Here is a 19,757-nt window from a genome sequence, read left to right on the forward strand (position 1 = left end):
GATCTTCGAATCGTTAAAAGAGACTGATCGGAAGACCGCAGGGATCTATTTGATGTATAACGTTTCACTAAGGAATCAAGGTATGTAGGTGCCAAACCATTTAAGGATTTTAAAACAAACATTAAAAGTTCTATACGGAAACGGATCAGCAACCATTGGAGTAAGTACAAAATTGGAGTAATGTGCTCACGCTTTCTTGTACCTGTCAATAACCTAGCGGCCGCATTTTGGACTATCTCCAATCACGCCAACGCTGTCTGGCTAACTCCTGTGTATAGAGAGTATTACACTAATCGAGTCGTGAAAAGATAAAAGGCATGAATAACTTTCTCAAGGTCATTAAAAGAAAGAAAGCTCTTTCCCTTAGATAGAAGTCTCAGATTAAAAAAGCAGGATTTGTCCAAATAAAATAATTTCTGTTTTATTATCATTAAGTTTCAGATAATTTAAAGCCATCCAGCTTTTTACGTCATTTAGACAGTCCAAAAGCAGACTTAAAGCGTTCTTGTTATTCTTTTTGAATGGCAGATAAATCTGCATGTCGTCAGCATAACAGTGAAAAGAAACACCATGTTTATTGAAAATAGATCCCAAAGGGAGCATGTATAACAAAAACAAAAGGGGAGCAAGAATGGACCCTTGAGGTACACCACAAGTAAGTGGAGGTGAAGTCGACAAACATTCACCAAGTTTAACTGTAAAACTACGGTTCGTTAGATAGGACTTAAACCACTGAAGGGCCATTCATCGCACTCCAACATGGTGTTCCAATCGAGAGACCAAGATGTTATGATCCACTGTATCAAATGCCGCACTTAGATCTAATAACACTGAAATTGTTGAGGATCCCGAATCAGCACTTAATAGAATATCATTATGAACCTTTAAAAGAGCAGATTCTGTGCTGTGTTTTTCCCTGAATCCTGATCGAAAAACTTCAAAACACTGAATTTTTCTCTAAAAAAGTTTGTAATTGACTAAAAACTACCTTCTCTAGAACCTTTGAGAGAAATGGTAGTTACGAAATTGGTCTAAAATTAGATAAATCTAAAGGATCCTAATTTCTTAATTAAAGGTTGCACTATAGCGTGTTTTAAATAGGCTGGCACGGAACCCGTAGCCAGACAGCAATTTATTAGGATCAAAATACTTGGGCCAATGACATTAAAAATCTGTTTAAAAATACGGGTCGGAATAATATCTTGAGGACTAGTAGAAAGCTTCAAGTGTTTAACAATCTTTGCCAGGGTCGAAATAGAAACAGGCTCAAACTGGTGAAAAACAGCAGAGGCAGTCGACGGCGGAATTGAAGGATCATGATCAGATGGCTGAATAGAAGATCTAAAACCAGCAATCTTGTCCATAAAATGTGTGCGAAAATTTTCACAAATTTGCACAGAGACATCAATACCATTGGAGGCAGAAGGATTTATCGCAGCATTCAATGTACTAAATAAAACTCTAGAATTATGGAGATTCTTTTCAATAAGATCAGAAAAATATTTGCCCCTCACAGTTTTGACCATTTCCTGATAATTTGACAGCAGGCCCTTAAAATTATCGTGAGAAACTTGGAGCTTATTCTTCTTCCACTTTCGTTCTGCACGTCTACACAACCAACGGAGAGCACGAGTGGAATCGTTTAACCATGGTTCTAATTTTGGTTTAACACGTCTGGCCTTCATAGGTGCAATAGAATCTAAAATATTGGTGCATGCAAAAGTAAAAGAAGATAATAGCTCATCCGCACACAAATGCGATGGTGAACTTTCATAATACAAATTGGAAATGGCAACCTCATTATACATACCACAAAAATCTTCAATAGTTTCAGAGTTCATAGTACGACACCTGCGAGGGGACACAAAGGATTTCCCCACAGGGTATGATAGAGAAATTTTGAAAGCAACAGACTTATGATCAGAGAAACCAGTATCAGTAATTTCAAGATCACATACCACTAAACCATATCATAAAACAAGATCCAAGGTGTGTCCATGTTTATGTGTCGGGCCTGTCACAGACTGGACAAGATTAAATGAATCAATAAGATTTAAAAAATCTTTTGCCAGCACATTTGAGGGACAACACACATGAATATTTAAATCCTCGATCATCAAGAGTCTATCATGCTTCGTCATGATTCCCCCTAAAAACTCAGGAATAAAGTTCTTATTTGTTTTGGGTGGTCGATACACCAACACACATAACACCGGATTTTGTAAGTCAATTTGCATCAACTGCACTTCGAAGCTTGAGAAGATGTTTGTCTTCATGCTTCGACAGTCAAATTTCTTTTTAAAAACTGATGCAATACCTCCCCCACGGCAACCAGTGGTACGGGGTGAACTAAGAAAATCACAGTCCAGTGGTACAAGCTCTGTGAAAGGGCTCAGGTTGCCAACACTGAGCCAAGTTTCGGTTAAAAATAAAAAATCCAAACATTGCAAGGTGAAAAAAATCCTCTCATCATAAACAACAGTGATTGTAACGCGAGTTAACTCGAATTAGATGGACCGCTTTAGTAATGGGGAACAATCTGCACACTCTCTGTATTTAATTTATCCCCAGTTTGAACAATTTTTTTTCCATGCTACTAAAATAACCAATGTGAAGCCTTGATTTTTTGTAGTTTATAGTATTCTAATTGACTGAATTAATTGTTAAATTTAAGTATCTGACATAAAAGACAACACAGAAACATTAAAAAGGTATATATATATATATAAATTATAAAGGTAATAAATGCCCTAGGAAATCAATTCCAGGAAGCAAATGCTGCCCCTTAATGGAAAAGTACATTTCTGACCCTTATATGAAAGTGATCCACATGACTCATGCACTTAATGGCTCTGTTCATTCGAGTGGAATGAATCATTCTTTTGAGCCGTATCTTTTCTTTGAAAGAGTTTATCTGGTTCACAAAACTGATCTGAAAGATCTGTTCAATTGTTTTTTTATAGAACATTTCAAGATCTTGCTGCATCTTGATCATAAGCTACACTGGCTTTGGTTCTGGCCATAAAACCCAACGCTACTCTCTAATATCAATCTCCCATTGCATTTAATCTTCTCACAGTGAAGACTCTTAACTCAGGGTTCCTGTAAGCATCCGCCCAGGCTAGTGGCCTGACCCTCTGCGATTGGTCCAGACGTCTCTTATGACCCGCTCTCAGTGGCAGCAGTGTTCAATGTGGCTCTCCTCATAAACAGTGCCACTAGGAGCAAAACAAATTAGTCTTGCATGTGAGAGCAATTGGAGAGATTGTTGATTTGCAGGCAGGGCCAAGATAAACAGCAGGGACGTAAACAACCATTCCTGAAGATGACCGACCCTGGTGTCATTCGGAAGTGGGGCATGTGATCGGCTAACATCATTAGGGGCACAGGACGTGTTTGTGAGATGCACTGTATGCCGTCAGCGCCTGACCAGTGGAAGCTTGGGCCCTGTTTTCGGACACACCCGAACCTTCGGAACCCACCAAAGTGAGCATTTACACACATTAACATGGCATGTTACACAAACAGTACTCTGTACACATTCACAGATGCTTAGTCTCATGCACAATTAATCTGCATGATGAATCCACTTCAAATTTATAAGCAAAGGACTGACAAACTGCCAACATTAATAACATCTGTTGCACAGCCTTCCATTGAGGTAGTTATAAATGCATGTAGGATGGAGATATCAATTTTTTTGTGTATCAAAAGAGCACAAATCACTGAAGCACTTTACTAGGGTGTGAATCCCTAAATAAAGATTGAACCCCCTTAAAATTAAGTTTAAAAAAATGTGTGTAGGCTTTTTTCATTTCTAATTTACATTAATTCACAAAAGTTGGATAACAAACAGATGCACTTTAAAACTTACAGATATTATTAGCAAGACTGCATTCAGTTGATCTAAAGTGACAGTAAAGACATTTATAATGTTACAAAAGATTTCTGTTTCAAAAAATGCTTCTCTTTTGAACTTTCTATTCATCAAAAATCCTGAAAAAAATGTATCATGGTAGCAAAAAAAAAATTAACATTGATAATAATAAGAAATGTTACTTGAGCAGAAATGATTTCTGAAGGATCATGTGACACTGAAAACTGGAGCAATGATGCTGGAAATTCAGCTTTGCATCACAGGAATAAATTACAATTTAAAATGTACAAAAATAGAAAACAGTTATTTTAAATCAATTTGAATCAATATTTTACTGTCAAATCAAATAAATGCAGCCTATATATGTAGTCTGATAAATAATCAGTTAATGTCCTGTAAGTAAATAATAATGGTGGTATGGCAAGTAGGTTCAGACATTGTGTCCTAAGCAAATTCCACAGGTAATTATTTCCAATTCTTCTTAGACCGTTTTATTAAAAAATATATTCCCATGAGTAACAACTACGGTGTCTTCCAATGGTGTTTTTTGACTATGCAGCAAAAACTAACACCGATACATATAAAAAAAGAACCAGATCTACTGTAAGCTGCTGAGTACATGCTGCTCCTAAAGTTAGTCCTTTCACTGAAGCTCACTGCTGCTGCATTCTGTGAACCCCCTGTGGATCATCTATAGGTGTGTTTTTCTGACTCTTAAAGGAAAAGGAGCTGTACAGCATGTACTGGCTTATTTCCATGGTGACCACACACCTCATGCACCATGCTTGATGACTTATTTAAACGGGGTGAGAAGGAAAAAACACCATCCTCATGAATACAGAACGCAAACTTGCAAACAGATTGAACATTTTTCAACAAGAGTTAATTAAAGAGACACTGCTCTGAATATAAAAAAACACTATTCAAATTCTGAGTATTTTTCTAATTAAATGTTAGTGAAAGTTGAATAGAAAATGTAATTTCTTACTCATTGTCACACTTTAATTTAGGGTCCAATTCTTACTATTGACTATTAACTACGGCTTTTGCCTCAATAAACTCCAAATTACTGCTTATTAATAGTTAGTAAGGTAGTCGTTAAATTTAGGTATTTGGTTGGATTAAGTCAGAGGCATTGCTAGACCCTTTTAACTAGGGCACGAGCCTTCCACATTTTGCCTTGGTATCCTCAACTTGCAGTCCGACGATACGACATTGCAGCTAAAAAGAGGTATCGCTGTGTGTGTTAATGAATAGTGTGTGAATCCCGTTTTCCAGATCTAATTTAATTGGCACGGATTTGATCGATAACGTTAGCTTGATAACTGCTAAAAGAATGCTTGTTGATCTCTTCTAATTTGGCCAGGGGCACAGGAACTATTTTCACAGGTTTATAAACACAACGCAATATTTATACAGAAATCAGTCATTTTTAAATCAGTATAGGCTACCTTCAGTAATGAATTTAACTTTAAATTGTAAGTGTGCTACAAACCTTTCCTCTTATTAAATTGTTTTAATTTTACATTGTTTTCTTTCTCGAAACGGGATTGAATGGTTTGATTCCTCTTGGATCTTTGGATTTTCCTGAAATTAATGGGGGCTTGTGGCAAAAATGGCATCAAAATGAACAAAAATGTCCCCAAAATTCAAGTTATAAGGGCAAAAAATGCCCCAATAATCAGTTCCTGGTTTTTACATTTATAACAATAGTTAAGCAACAGCAGGAGTGCTGATATATCCCTGAATTTATTGCAAATGTGATATTGAGATTATAGAAAAGCTCAACAAACAATTAGTATTAAGTAACACAGAAGTCTGTTTTTGTTCCTTCAATGAAAATAGTTCCAAAAAAAGCCACATCATGTTACGCATCTTCGAGCACCATGTTTCGTTCCTGAATGAATCAACGTTTCTGAATTAATTGATTTGAATGAATGATTCAATGGGCCCTATTTTAACGATATAAGCGCATGGTCTAAAAGGGTTGTCCCTATTCTCATAATGAGTAATGAGTGTGTTTTGGGATTTACGTGCGTTAAACCAATCAGAGTCTCATCTCCCATTCCCTTTAAATGCCAGTTGCACTCGTGCCATGGCAAATTCGCTATTTACCTGGTGGAATTTGATAGTGGAAAGACCGAACGCGTCTCCAGAACGCAAATAGATCTGCTTGTGCGCGAGGTAAAAGTGCGACCATCTACGGGACAACCCGGATTCCACCATATCTTTATGTATACAATAATAATCTTTTACATTGTAATCCTTTTATTTTAAATATTTGGCATGTTTGTGTGCTGCTGTGCATCCCTGTGTGTTTAATAAGCAGAGTGTACGCCCTTGTGGGCCCACCTATAGGCGCACATTACTAACGCGCTCATTAAATAGCAAAAAAATCTATTTCTGTTGCCTCAAAATAGCAATGTGCCAACAATGTAGGGCTGTCAAACGATTAATCGCGATTAATCACATCCAAAATAAAAGTTTGTGTTTACATAATATATGTGTGTGTACGGTGTATAATTATTTTCTATATATAAATACACACACATGCATGTATATATTTAAGAAATATTTGCATGTATATCTGTGTATATATATGTATATTATATATAATTTATATTATATATAAATATTTTATATATAAATAACACATTTTTCTTAAATATATATTCATGTGTGTGTATTTATATATAGAAAATAATTATACTCCATACACACACATATATTATGTAAACACAAACTTTTATTTTGGATGCGATTAATCGCGATTAATCGTTTGACAGCCCTACAACAATGCGTCAGAACACACCTCGTTTTCAGACCAGCACACCCACGGGTGCACAAGTGGGCGCAAATGCATTTGCTATTTAAACAATGTGGCGCAGGACGTGAAAATGATAACCGCGCCGGACTGAAACTAGCAAAAAAAACTTGCGTTGCGCTTGGCGCTGCATTTCGCCGGGTGTAAGACAGGGCCCAAGGACTCAATGTGATGTGACTTTCCGCCACCTACTGGTGGGTTTCCGCTGTAAGCTAGACATTTTTTACATTTATTTTCTTTTAGTTTTTTTTTTTCTTTTAGTTTATTTAAATTAATTTAGATCAAGTATCAAATAAAATGTAAACTTGCACTGATTAAGTTAATGTTATTAGTAATTATGGTGTAGTTGGACCCTAAACTAAAGTGTTACCAAAGTTTCTTTATTCTACTTTTTCAAAAACAGTTTGCTTATTTCCAAATTTTGAATTCCAGACTTTCAATATAGTCTCAATCTTGAATGTCCCCAACTGTAGGTCCCAGTACAGAAGTTAAATGTGTTGCGAACACGTTTCATATAGATTTTAAATGCCAACTGTAGCAGCAGGAACGCCACATCCTACTTTATTTCACTGTAAGAACTGTGAGAACAGGTCTGCTGGCATATGGCATTGGCGAGACCCTGGGGTTAAACGTGTGTGTGTGTCTGTGTAGGCTTTGGTCTAAGAGCTCTGAATGCTCTGGTGGGATTTGTGTGTGGGCTGAAACAGTCGTATTTCATTGCAGTCATCAGGGAGACCTGCTAGCACTGAGCTAGTGTATGAGCTGTGTTTTAGAGCATGTACGTGTCCCACCCCCAGTTCAGTGGTGTGTGAGTGTGTGCATCTGCATGTGTGTGAGGGGTTTAACCGTGTGAGGTTGGTAATCTGAAAAGCTGCTTTGCCTCCGGGCGGTAGTGTGAAACTTGGCTGGAGAGAGATCCAGCAGGATGAGAGAGAGAGAGAGAGAGAGAGAGAGAGAGAGAGAGAGAGAGAGAGAGAGAGAGAGAGAGAGAGAGAGAGAGAGAGAGAGAGAGAGAGAGAGAGAGAGAGAGAGAGAGAGAGAGAGAGAGAGAGAGAGAGAGAGAGGCATAGTCTGTTATGTAACAGGGCTTTTCTTTCCTTTGTCAACAAACAGGAGAGACCTGTGCACACACACACAAACTTAGTCACCAAATACTGGCATGAGAGAGTTTACTTCAAGGGCACGCCTGACTCGTGAGACGTGAGGTATTACTCTATACAAACACACTCCAGAACAGGCCGCGGTTAATGTTTTGTAACAAGAGCTGGACGCAAAGTCTTGGAAAAGAGGGAAAAGTATTCGCTAAAGAATATAACTGGCCTGGATGTCTTACAGAGGGGTTTTTACATGTACACTGAGCCACGAACACTCACAGATAGGGATGTCCCGATCCGATCCACGGCATCGGTATCGTGCCGATACTGGCCCAAAACGCTAGATCGGATATCGGAGGGGAGAAAAAAAATTATCCGATACCTATGATCCGATACCCATTAGGGGTGGAACGGTACGTATTCGTACTGAACGTACGTTCGGTGCATGGATTTACACAGAGAATACACGGTATAAAAATAAATAAATCTCGCGTGCACATTAATTAATGTAATACGAAACTAACGTTACTGTTAGATACGCGCATATGCGGGTTCTTTAGGGACACCTAATCTGTAGCCCGCCTTAGCTCTGAACGCGCGTCTATATCGCTTCAAACGCTCACTTTATCATTATACGCGCGCGGCGCGTCCTATTCGTTTTGGACGCGCGAATGGATTCAAACTGTTCAAGCATCGAACTAGACGCGATAGACGCAAATTTGACGCTCTATTCGCGTTTTGGTGTGAACGCAGCAAAATGAACAGGCTGCGATGTCAAGATTGCAATGCTGGTGTGTGTGTGTGTGTGTGTGTGTGTGTGTGTCAGAGAGAGAGGCACGGGCGCGATCGAACAGTGGAAACAAAAAAACATACTCCGTCATTTTCATACAGGACATCATTAAAACTGGAAAAAGTGTTTAGCCTACTTATATTTGTGTAAAACCCAACATTGTGCTTTTGTCAAACTGTAAACTCTTGTCAAACTGTAACTGTCACCCAACCAAAATCACACACACACACACACACACACACACACACACACACACACACACACACACACACACACACACACACACACACACACACACACACACACACACACACACACACACACACACACACACACACACACACACACACACACACACACACACACACACACACACACACACACACACACACACACACACGCACGCGCACACGCTGTTTAAAAGCAAAAATGATCTCATCTTTTTGGACATTCATCATTGCATTGGTTTTCATTTCTTGTCCTAAAACAGAGCACTAATTTGTTTATTTTTAAGTTACACATTCTACATTGAATAAAAAAGAAAATCAAATGTGTTTTTAAAAGTAGTATTATTTTATACAGAAATAAATCATTTATAATTCAGATGAGAATAAAGTAAAAGTTAATTAAAATTTAAAGGAAACAAATATATTGATCTGAAATATAGCAAATTAATTTTAAATTCATTCAGGTTACCAAACATATCTCAAGGTCTTTTGAATAAAGGCTGGCAGACTTTCATTATCAACTGTTGTTGTGGACTATATACTGGAGAAGTATTTGTTCTCCATTTGAGTGAGATGTTTTTAAGTGGCTAATTGAGGAAAGTGCTTCCATTATATTTTATTATTAGTAGTATTAGTTCAAGAATAAAATAAAAATATCGGATTGATATCGGTATCGGCAAATAGCCAAAGCTGCGGCATCGGTATCGGTATCGGAAGTGAAAAAGTGGTATCGGGACATCCCTACTCACAGATTTATCAATTTCTGCAAAAACATGAACCCTGTGTGGTGCCTCTATTACCGCCTTTTCCATGGAAATCGTCCTGGTGCTCGTGCTCGAGTTCGTCCAGAGGGATTTATGAACAGACCTGTGTTTTCATTGACGTAACTGACTATGTTAGAACACAACCTGTCCACGAACATAGTACAGTACATCCCAGTCTTTGTTTTGAGAACTTTCTTGTTTGAACACCAAAAAGTGCAACTTATATTCAGAGCTGAGTCTGCAAAACGTCACGATAGACGGCGTTGATATAATGTTGCCAAAAAACATAAATCTGAGTCCAAGGATGTGAACAGCTCTGAGTAGAACGTCGCGGGTTGCCATCGCATAACTATGGTAATTATGACATAGCGTGAATGCAACATAAGCTTGTTTTGGTTCAGGAGGAACTGTAAAAGCTGTTTGTTTGAAGCACTCTGTGACTGCGTGTCCTCATGGAACAATGATGATGTGTGATGTCTGTGTGAGCGAAGGTATGGAAATATATGTTGACAAGCAGGTTGGACATCCTATCATTGCATTTGGACCGAATGTAATGATTGGACAACATTTAAAAAAAAAAAAAAAAAAGGCCTATCCTAGCTTTAATTATCATTGTGAGGGAAGTGCAAGTTAACGTTTTTGATTATGTGTACGAGGGCACTTTTTTTTTTTAAATAAACACTGAAATATTCAATCAAAAAAAGAACTGTCGCTTTTGATTTCATGGGGACTATAAGTCATCACAGAAACCATGCCCTCTCTCTGGAACCACAAGTCTGAACGCAACTACACACAATCCTTCTATAGTGTCAAAAACAGTATAGATACACTGCGATTTGAAGCTTTGTTGTCAGCCTTCTCTGCTTTGACCGTTTGGCCATTACCACATATCTAAAACAACAGCAGAAAACAACAGCACCTGCTTGACATTCTGAACATTGTGTGCTGTCACATGCTCACGTTCACCTCGGAGAGAGAGAGAGAGAGAGAGAGAGAGAGAGAGAGAGAGAGAGAGAGAGAGAGAGAGAGAGAGAGAGAGAGAGAGAGAGAGAGAGAGAGAGAGAGAGAGAGAGAGAGAGAGAGAGAGAGAGAGAGAGAGAGAGAGAGAGAGAGAGAGAGAGAGAGAGAGAGAGAGAGAGAGAGAGAGAGCGAGAGAGCGAGCAAGAAAGGCCAATTATGTCCATGAGTCATGACCTGCTGCTCAGCAACCAAACCACTAAGTCATTGGTGAGAGTGATAGAAAGAGATAAAAAGAGAATGGCTTCTAGCTAATACAAGCAAAATTCAACCAAAAAAAAAGGCTTAGAGAAAAACACTGAGATAAACAAGTGGTAAATGAAGGGAGAGACCGAGCGAGTGAGCAAGAGCGAGAACATGATGAGCCACGTGAGTTTGGCTCAGACACTGCAGGCCGGTTACGTAAACACCCCCCACTCTGTCGCCTCATGGACTCAGCAGACACCGCACCTCTCCAATCCCTCCGCCTGCTGCTGCGCCACGCTTTTTCTCTTCCCTCACATGGCTTCTCACATGCTCGCTCCCTCCCTTCTTCTTTCCCCTAGCTCACCCTCCTACTCTCTCTCTCCCCGGGGAGCCGGCGGTCTGTGCCGAGCATGCCTGCGTGAAACTGCAGCACCACTCTCAGGGCGGGAAGAACACGACAAAACAGCTCAACCCCGTGGAGAACGAGCGCTCCAAAATAAACAAACACATACTGACGTGGAATTATGCACACTATCGTTTCAGTGGTGGAGAGATGGAACAAATATGAGTTGCTTTCAAACTTGTCACAAGTTCTGAATTGAGCTGGTTGAAGGCACTGTTGTCTTCTGTAGAGCTGCTTTATGGCAACGAATGTGTTTCATAATTGACAAATTTTTGCAACATCAACTACTGACCTGTGCTTTCACAAAAGCATTGTGAGCCCAAGTTAAATGTCAAGACCACTGCTCACCAATGTTCTCTTAGCTTACAATACTTTTGGGAAATGCGGCCTAGAACTGAGGCAACATTGAACTAACTCCAGCTGAATAACGACACTATTGTCTTCTGTAGAGCTGCTTATAGCTGAATTGAACTTGTTTCATAATTAATGAACTTTTCACAGCTTTTGAACTGAACTAACACAGAACTGACTTGAGCTGAATAATGATACTATTGTATTTTTGAAGCTGCTTTACAGCAGTTTGAATTGATCTCATATTTTATGAAATTTGCATTGTTGACAATATTATTTTGCTATTTATTACAGTGAAACAATCTGTATAATGCGCTATACAAATAAAGTTGACTTAACTTGACAAGTCGTGTATGTTAAGTCATATATTATATATTATTATATCACATATACTATATATTATCTATATAGTGCTTTATACAATACAGATTGTTTCAAAGCAGCTTTACAGGAAAATAACAGAATCAATGATGCAAACAATTCAATTCTGCTATAAAACAGCTCAAAAAAAGACAACAGTGTCATTATTCAGCTCAAGTCAGTTCAGTGGGGATTTAGTTCAGTTTATGAAACATAATGAAACAAAGCTGAATCAGCTGAAATGTTACATTAAAGACATTCCACGACTAACTGTGATGTCATAATGATTATGATGTCATAATGTTAATGATGCAACAGCTGGGAATAAATCTGCTTTTCCTGCTTATTCTGTCGTCTTCCTTATTTTTCTCTGGCTCTCTCTATCCCCATGTGCAAGGCTGTAGTCAGCTCTCTGCAGTATTGATTTGTGGTGCTGGGTGATTTGGCTACCTGCTCCAACACTATGAGTGTGTCCTCATGTGCCTTTGCTTATGTAACAGCGCGGGACTCTTTCTCCGCTGAATGCTGATTAACTGTCTGGAGCTTTAGGACTCCCAGCATTCACTCTGCCACAGATGCCAACGACACACTGCAGAGGCCCGAGAGCTGCGCTTCACTTCACTCGCCCGCATATGCGCGCACACACACACGCACACTCTCTCGCGCTCTGGGGAAGGGTCATCAGGTTCACAGTTCTTGGTTTTGGCACTAGCGCCCTCTTCTGGTGGTTGTTGGTATGGCTTCAACAATCCCTAGGGGCATTATGACATCACAGGTGGTAGGAGCATATTTTATGGGTGCTACACAACCCGAGCTGATCCACTACTTGTTAGTGTAAGGTTGCATTAGAAACCCATTTCTACACTATTAGTCAAACGTTTTTTCATGTGTTTTTAATGTTTTTGAAAGAAGTCTATTCTAAACGTCTTTCATGCGTCCTTGCTGAACAAACTTTTTTTTTTTTTTGAAGAACTTTCTTGAGCAGCAAATCAACATTAGAATGATTATTAGAATGATTTCTGAAGGATCATGTGACACTGAAGACTGATGAAAATTCAGCTTTGCCATCACAGGAATAAATTACATTTTCAAATGTATCAAAATAGAAGAGTTATTTTAAATTGTAATGATATTTCCCAATTTTACTGTATTTTTCATCAAATAAATGCCTTAGTGAGCATAAGAGACTTGCAAAAAACCTTCATAATTATTCCAAACTTTTGACCGGCAGTGTGCATTTTATACACTCTGTGAACAAGATGAGTTGTAATTTTGGTTCAAGACTAAGATAACTTATTCACTCATGAAGTAAAAGAGGGAATAAAAAAGGCTGAAATTAGGTTATGGAAATGTTCTCATCACACTAACCTTTTCCTCGAGTGTCTCCTTCCTATCCAGCATCTCTCGAAGAGTCTGCAGGATCTTAATGCACAACTTCTCCTCTTTCTCCATCAGTTTCTTGGTGTGTTTGATAAGCCTGTGAGAAAATGTAGTATCATATTTAACAATAAATCAGGAATACCAAACTAGCCAATGTACAAGTCAATGTAGGAGTCTTTAATATTTTTGATCAATTTAATGCATCATTGCTGAACATGAAATCTTACTGACCCCATACTTTTGAAGAGTAGTTTACATAGTGTAAATCAATCCACATATTTTATATCTGTCAATAAAATCAATTGATTTGCAAGCCAGATTTGAGGAAAAACTATTAACCCTTTAGGCGCATATAGGGTTGCACCGATATGAATATTTTGCCCGATACCAATAATTCTTTATATTTGAAAGCCGATAACCGATATATTGATATAAATCCAAATTATTATATAATTTTTGAGAGCATGATTACAAAAACAAAAGTCTCACCATTAAAAGCCATGTCCCAAGCACACAATTATATATAATATTCTCAATATAATTTTATGTAGCCTATATGACACAGTAATTTCAATCATATTTCAAGCAATTCTAAACCATCATGATGAACAGTGCACAACTGAAGTGTATAACTGAAGGAAATAATCCATTATTTATCGGCTTAAATATATCAGCCAAATTTTCTTATCGGGCCGATAACGATAACATTAAAAGTGAACATACAGTACTGTGCAAAAGTCTTTAAAAAATAGTTTTAAGCCAGTTACTTATATCTTTTGCTGTAGTGTGTCAGTAGTAAATATTAGTTTACATTTTCAAACATTCCTTTTGCCATTAATTGTAATAATCCAGTGAGATTTCTGTGTGCACAAAGAGTCTGACAGCAGCCGGTGCTCCACACAAAGATCTTATCCAGTCTGTCTGTGATTACATGAAGAAACAGAGAAACAGAAAAAAACGAGAACTGCTGCAACGTCTCCAAGATACTTGAAGAAACCTACCTGTGCTACCACATATTATCAGGGACTGCATTCAAGTAATTAAATTGTTTTTGCACAACAAATTTCCATAAGTCACGTAATTTCAATGAATGAAATGGCGAAAAAAATCAGTAAACAGGACATGTGTATTATGTCTTAGCCGTGTAGACATATATAAGCGCACCTCAAACACTGACCTACTGTGATTTTAGAGGTATATCTTGCTCAGACACAGATAATTGCTTATATAAGGCACTCAGAACCCCAGGCACATTCACAACAAATACATTTTATAGCTTATATATGATGTTGCTGGTATACCATTCACAGCAGAAGCAGGTCTGACACATTTATACTAACATAAAATGTCTTCAGTTTGACTTCAATACTGAATCCCATTTTTACAGGCAAAACATACAACAAAAAAATCTGTTGTTTAGGATGTTGCGGATATAATGTTTGGAAATATAGCAGAAATTCCCATGGATCTATAACGTCATACCTATACCTACGGCTATTTTTAACACTGTCACTGGACCTGTTTAATATATTCATTGTGGATGACGCACAGCTTTAATTTGTTTGATGTGGGTGTGTGTCTCACTTCGACATGAAGGCTCCATCTTCACTGCGGAGCTGAGCAGACTCTGGAAACAGCATCTCCGGGCTGTGCAGCACATCTACTAATACAGAGAATTCTGCTTGTACTCGTGGACTAAACTGCTCCTCCAGATATGCAACGACTCCCTGAAACACATAAATCAAATAAATGAATTATTAATACAATTAATATAAAATACTGGTAAATAAAAAGAAACCTTTACAAACATTATAAACACTATAAACAAACATTTTATTTCCCCTCAATCCACAACAAATCTTTTCAATTTACTTGTGTGTACTTGTGTGTAGCATGTTTTGCGTGCTTGCTGTTAATTACATTAAGTTGCTTTGGAATATAAGTCGCAGCACGTTTCAGATGGTAAAATTATGCCACTTGTATTCGGGTACATGATTCTGATTGGTCAGTTGCCTTTAGAAAACTACACAGATGAGGGTGTTTTACCATTGACCATTTTTGATGTGAAGGTGATGTTACCTGTAGTTTCTCAATGATCTTGTAATCATGGGCCCCAAAGGGCTCCTTGCGGGGACGGCCACGGGCCGACAGCTTCCAGTCCTTCACTGCACGCTGCACCATGCTGGTGTGTGTCTTCAGCGACAGGGCATTGACTTGACCGTCCAGGTCCACTGGAATAGGGATGGCTCGACTCTTGGCTGGGAAGGGTTAGGAGGAGGACAGTGTTTACAAATGTACACATTTGTAACCTCATTAGAAATTAATGAAAAAACCTTTTATCTGAGGGAAACACATGTTTAAAAAACATGTTCGACATATTAAAAAACTCAAAAACTGATAGCAAACACTTCTGTATTTTCCTTTGATTTTTTTGGTTTTATAGTATGATTTTTAGATTATTTAAGGCAAGAGTACAATTTTGTGATAATATTTCCACAGATACATTTCTTATTCATACATTATTTATTTATTTTGCAGGTTGCATGCTTTTTGTGAGCTGTACTTGTCAAATTATTTGTTATTATTCTCACAAATACTGTATGAAAAGGAGTATGTGAACAAAAGGTTTAGAAATATAGCAAGTGAAATAGTTAGACTTAACTATCCAGAATGAACTACTTAACCCAAGATGTATGTAAAGTATGTAAAGTAAAATGGGAACAATATAACCCAAGATTTCTTAACGTAGGGTTTAAAACTAAACCGTTTTAACAACTGTTAGTGTGAAAAGTCTATTTGACGTAATTTGTTTACCTTGATTTATCTCATATTTATTTGTGTATGTATTTATCTTCACTAAATCTTTACTAAATTCTTAAAGTTGAATGTTTTAAATTGTTTTTCCATAAAATATCTTCATTTTTTTAATTCAGTGCCTATTTCAGCAATTTTGAAATCTACTGAAGGATTGCCAATATTTAAAAACATATAAAAATGATGAATTAGCATGAAGCAGTTTTAGTCATGTTGAAGATACCAGGTATGACCGTACATTAAAAATAACATTTTACGAGCAAACCAAAACCCTCTGTCACATGGCGGCCTTATATTTGGATTAAAAGACACGTGTCTGACACCTTACCGACATCATTAAGTGTTTTAATGCAACCCTCGATGTTAGTCTTCTGCAGGGAGTTAAGCCAGGTGCAGTTGTAGAGTTTGCAGGAGGACTGCAGCACTTGTATGAAAGTTGTTTGATGGGCCTGATGAAGAGATCCAGTATGATTTCCCACTCAAACATCACAAGTAACACCACATTAATATGACTGACTCATAGAGGAGAAATGCTTCAGACGAATGAGACATGTGGTCAAACTCATAGATTAAACTTTCTCGCTCTACCTGAAGGTTTGAATTGCTGACAGAGAACTGGGAACCGAAGAAGCCCTTGACGATAGCCATGATGGTATCGGTGACGTATTTTTCGAGGCATGTGTCAGCATGCTTCCTGTCTGTGGGGCTGCTAGTGACCTAAAACAACAACATCACAGTTCAGGATGCTTATCGCCCACATAGCAATCACAAATCAGTCACATATGATCTAAACAGCTCTTCGAACCAGTATGTAATATATCATGCCTCACAAATTGCGAGGGAGGGAAAGAGAAAGAAAGAGAAAGAAAGAGAAAGAAAGAGAAAGAAAGAGTTGGTGTCATTTAACTCACCTTTCCCATGTCTATAAGGAAACTGTCAAAGAGTTTCCAAATGTGATTGCTGGTGTAGATCTCCTTCATCTCCACCTCAGTGTCCACATAGCAGTGGTTCACAAAATTTACATATGCTATTTTCACCTGTAAAAGAAGAAAAAACAATGCTCAAAAAGGCTAGCTGATGTCACTTAAAAAAATGGTTTTAAATAGTATTATCATCCATACAATCGTAGTTTTATTATTGGGGGGCATGTTTTTTTTTTTTAAGTACCTTGGAATACCAGCTAAATACCATGGTACAGTATATGTACTCTGCAATATTTCAGTACCATGGTATCCAATGACCCCAAAACACTTTTTCAATGTAAATAAACATATTTATCATTTTAAACTACATTATTGATAATTATTTTATTGGCTTTTATTTTATATTATTCTATAACATTTATACATTTTAAATGTGTGGACAAAAATATACAAACATTCTGTTTAAAAGTTTAGGGTTGGTAAGATTTTAATGTTTTTGAAAGAGTTCTCTTATGTTCACCAAAGCTGCATTTATTTGATCAAAAATGCAGTAAAAACAGTAGTAATTGTGAAATAATTTTTTCTATTTTAATATATCATGCCACATGATACTTCAGAAATCATTCTAATATGCTGATTCGGTGCTCGTGAAACGTTTCTTATTATTATCAATAATATTTCAATGCTGAAAACAGTTGTGCTGCTGATTTTTAAACACAAATCTTTGTTTTTGAATAAAAGTAATAATTCTCAATAAAAAAATCTTTTAAATCTTACTGACCAGGAACTTTTAAACTGTAGTGTGTGTTTTTTTTTACTTCTGTATATCAACGCATTATGTTAATTCCATCTTATACCATCACTGTGCCTTTTTTCTAAGCATCAGCTTCCTACTGTACATGTTCTTTAGAGTGTTTAACTTTTAGCTCATTTGGAATGGACTGTAATTGGACATTTTTTTCTCCATAATCAGACAAATATCATTAGATAAATTATAAAGTGCATAAACAACATGTACAACAGCTCCGTCACTTTTCAAGAGAAGAACTTTTCAGATAGGGATAATGTTCTGTTACCTCTGCAGTGCAGTCATCGTGCGTGACCACTTTGACAATATCATCAAGTGGCAGAAGTGAGTTGCACTTGAGCTCGGTATCAACATTCTTGCCCTCGGTGCAGGCTGCCAGCAGCTCAACCAGAGTGATGTGGTACGCCAGAGACCCATTCTCATCCCGCCCAGAAGACATCATATCTTTCAGTGCCGGAAAAGAGGCACGGTCATTATAGAAGACCAACACGTCTTCTCCTCCGTTCACCAGCTACCGTCCAAAACAAACACATTATCACATAGAACACTATATAAAATCACTTTCATGTGAATGGAAGCGTTTTTTGACAATAAGTGGAGAGGAATACAAGAATGAATATTAAGATGTTCTCAAAATGTATGGATAACTATCACGAAATACACATTTTGAAGAAAAGTTATTCAAAACATACGGAAAAAAAAAGTAAAAATAAAAACATTTAATAAAGAAATTTATAAATACAAACATTTTAAAAATAGTATTAATTATTATACTTTAAAAATATGTGCAAAATATATTGTTTTAATATTAATGTGTATTATGAACATGATTGATGTGTGCTTTGAGTCTGAATTGCGCATATCTCCATGGAGCATTCAATTCAAAGTCCTTCTCACCTCATTCATGATTTTGCACTGACATTCCTTCACGTATTTGCCATCCGCTTTGACGATGGTTTGGAGGAAGCGCAGGTACTCCACGTGACGGCCGTGGGTCTCAATGCAGTGCACGAAGTGATGCACCACGCGGTCGCTGATCTCATTGCACAGGTGGTAGTTGTTCCTGAAGATGTAGCACATTGTCTTGGCCTCCAGAAGCTGAGTGAAGTGAAGACAGAATCAAATAAAATATTCTCAGAATTCCCTTTCAACTCCAAATAATCTATTATTAATTGCAAGGACATGTAATGCTCATAAAAGGGATAGTTCACCCAAAAAATGAAAATTCTGTCATCATTTGCTCACCCTCAAGTTGTTCCAAACCTTTCCTTTCTTCTGCTGAACACAAAAGAAGATATTTTGAAGAATGTCGGTAACCAAACAGCTGATGGGCCCCACTGACTTCCATAGTATGGGAAAAAAATACTATGGAAGTCAATGGTGCCCCACAACTGTTTGGTTGTGAACATTCTTCAAAACATCTTCTTCCGTGTTCAGCAGAAGACAGAAATTCCTACAGGTTTCAAACAATTTGAGGGTGAGTAAATGATGACAGAATTTTCATATTTTGGGTGAATGACTCTCTGGTGAAACGCACCCCGGGTGTGAGGAAGAGGTTGAGGTGTTTGTGCAGCAGCGCCTGGTTTTGAGGGTTGTCTCTGCAGAAGTACTGAAGGAAAGTGTGGGCTAGAGTCATGATCTCGTCCATCTTTTCATCCCCCTGGAGATGGAGCAGCAAGAATTTGGCAGCATAAGGATCCCGAAATGAGTCATTTTACTGCAGCACGTACTGTAATACTGTAATATTTACTGTAATATGATTGAAGGAATGTCCACTCACCTTCTCATACGGGATCTGGAGCAGGTCCAGCACCACAGTGTGAGCTCCCATGTTCTTCAGCAGCCTCTGCTGCTGCACGCGAATCTTCTTAGCAGGGGAGCAGAGTTTACTGAGACTCAGCAGGATCTATGTCACACCAGACACAAAACCATGAGACCG

The 19,757-nt window shown here is 37.8% G+C and overlaps 1 protein-coding gene across 1 annotated transcript in view; it reads right to left on the bottom strand.

Moving 5' to 3' along the window:
- Positions 1–19,757, bottom strand: part of itpr2 (inositol 1,4,5-trisphosphate receptor, type 2) — a 101,006-nt gene that overhangs the window by 38,330 nt on the left and 42,919 nt on the right. Inside the window, exons 28-37 of the mRNA XM_081372617.1 lie at positions 19,599–19,724; positions 19,356–19,478; positions 18,716–18,916; positions 18,087–18,329; positions 16,999–17,124; positions 16,676–16,804; positions 16,416–16,536; positions 15,353–15,531; positions 14,858–15,000; positions 13,262–13,370 (exon numbers count right to left, since the gene is read on the bottom strand). Of these exons, the coding sequence (XP_081228743.1) occupies positions 13,262–13,370; positions 14,858–15,000; positions 15,353–15,531; positions 16,416–16,536; positions 16,676–16,804; positions 16,999–17,124; positions 18,087–18,329; positions 18,716–18,916; positions 19,356–19,478; positions 19,599–19,724 (1,500 nt within the window). The remainder of the gene's footprint in view (positions 1–13,261; positions 13,371–14,857; positions 15,001–15,352; positions 15,532–16,415; positions 16,537–16,675; positions 16,805–16,998; positions 17,125–18,086; positions 18,330–18,715; positions 18,917–19,355; positions 19,479–19,598; positions 19,725–19,757) is intronic.

The sequence above is a fragment of the Scardinius erythrophthalmus genome (assembly GCF_964197995.2).
Source record: "Scardinius erythrophthalmus genome assembly, chromosome: 8".
In the NCBI taxonomy this organism is placed as follows: Eukaryota; Metazoa; Chordata; class Actinopteri; order Cypriniformes; family Leuciscidae; genus Scardinius; species Scardinius erythrophthalmus.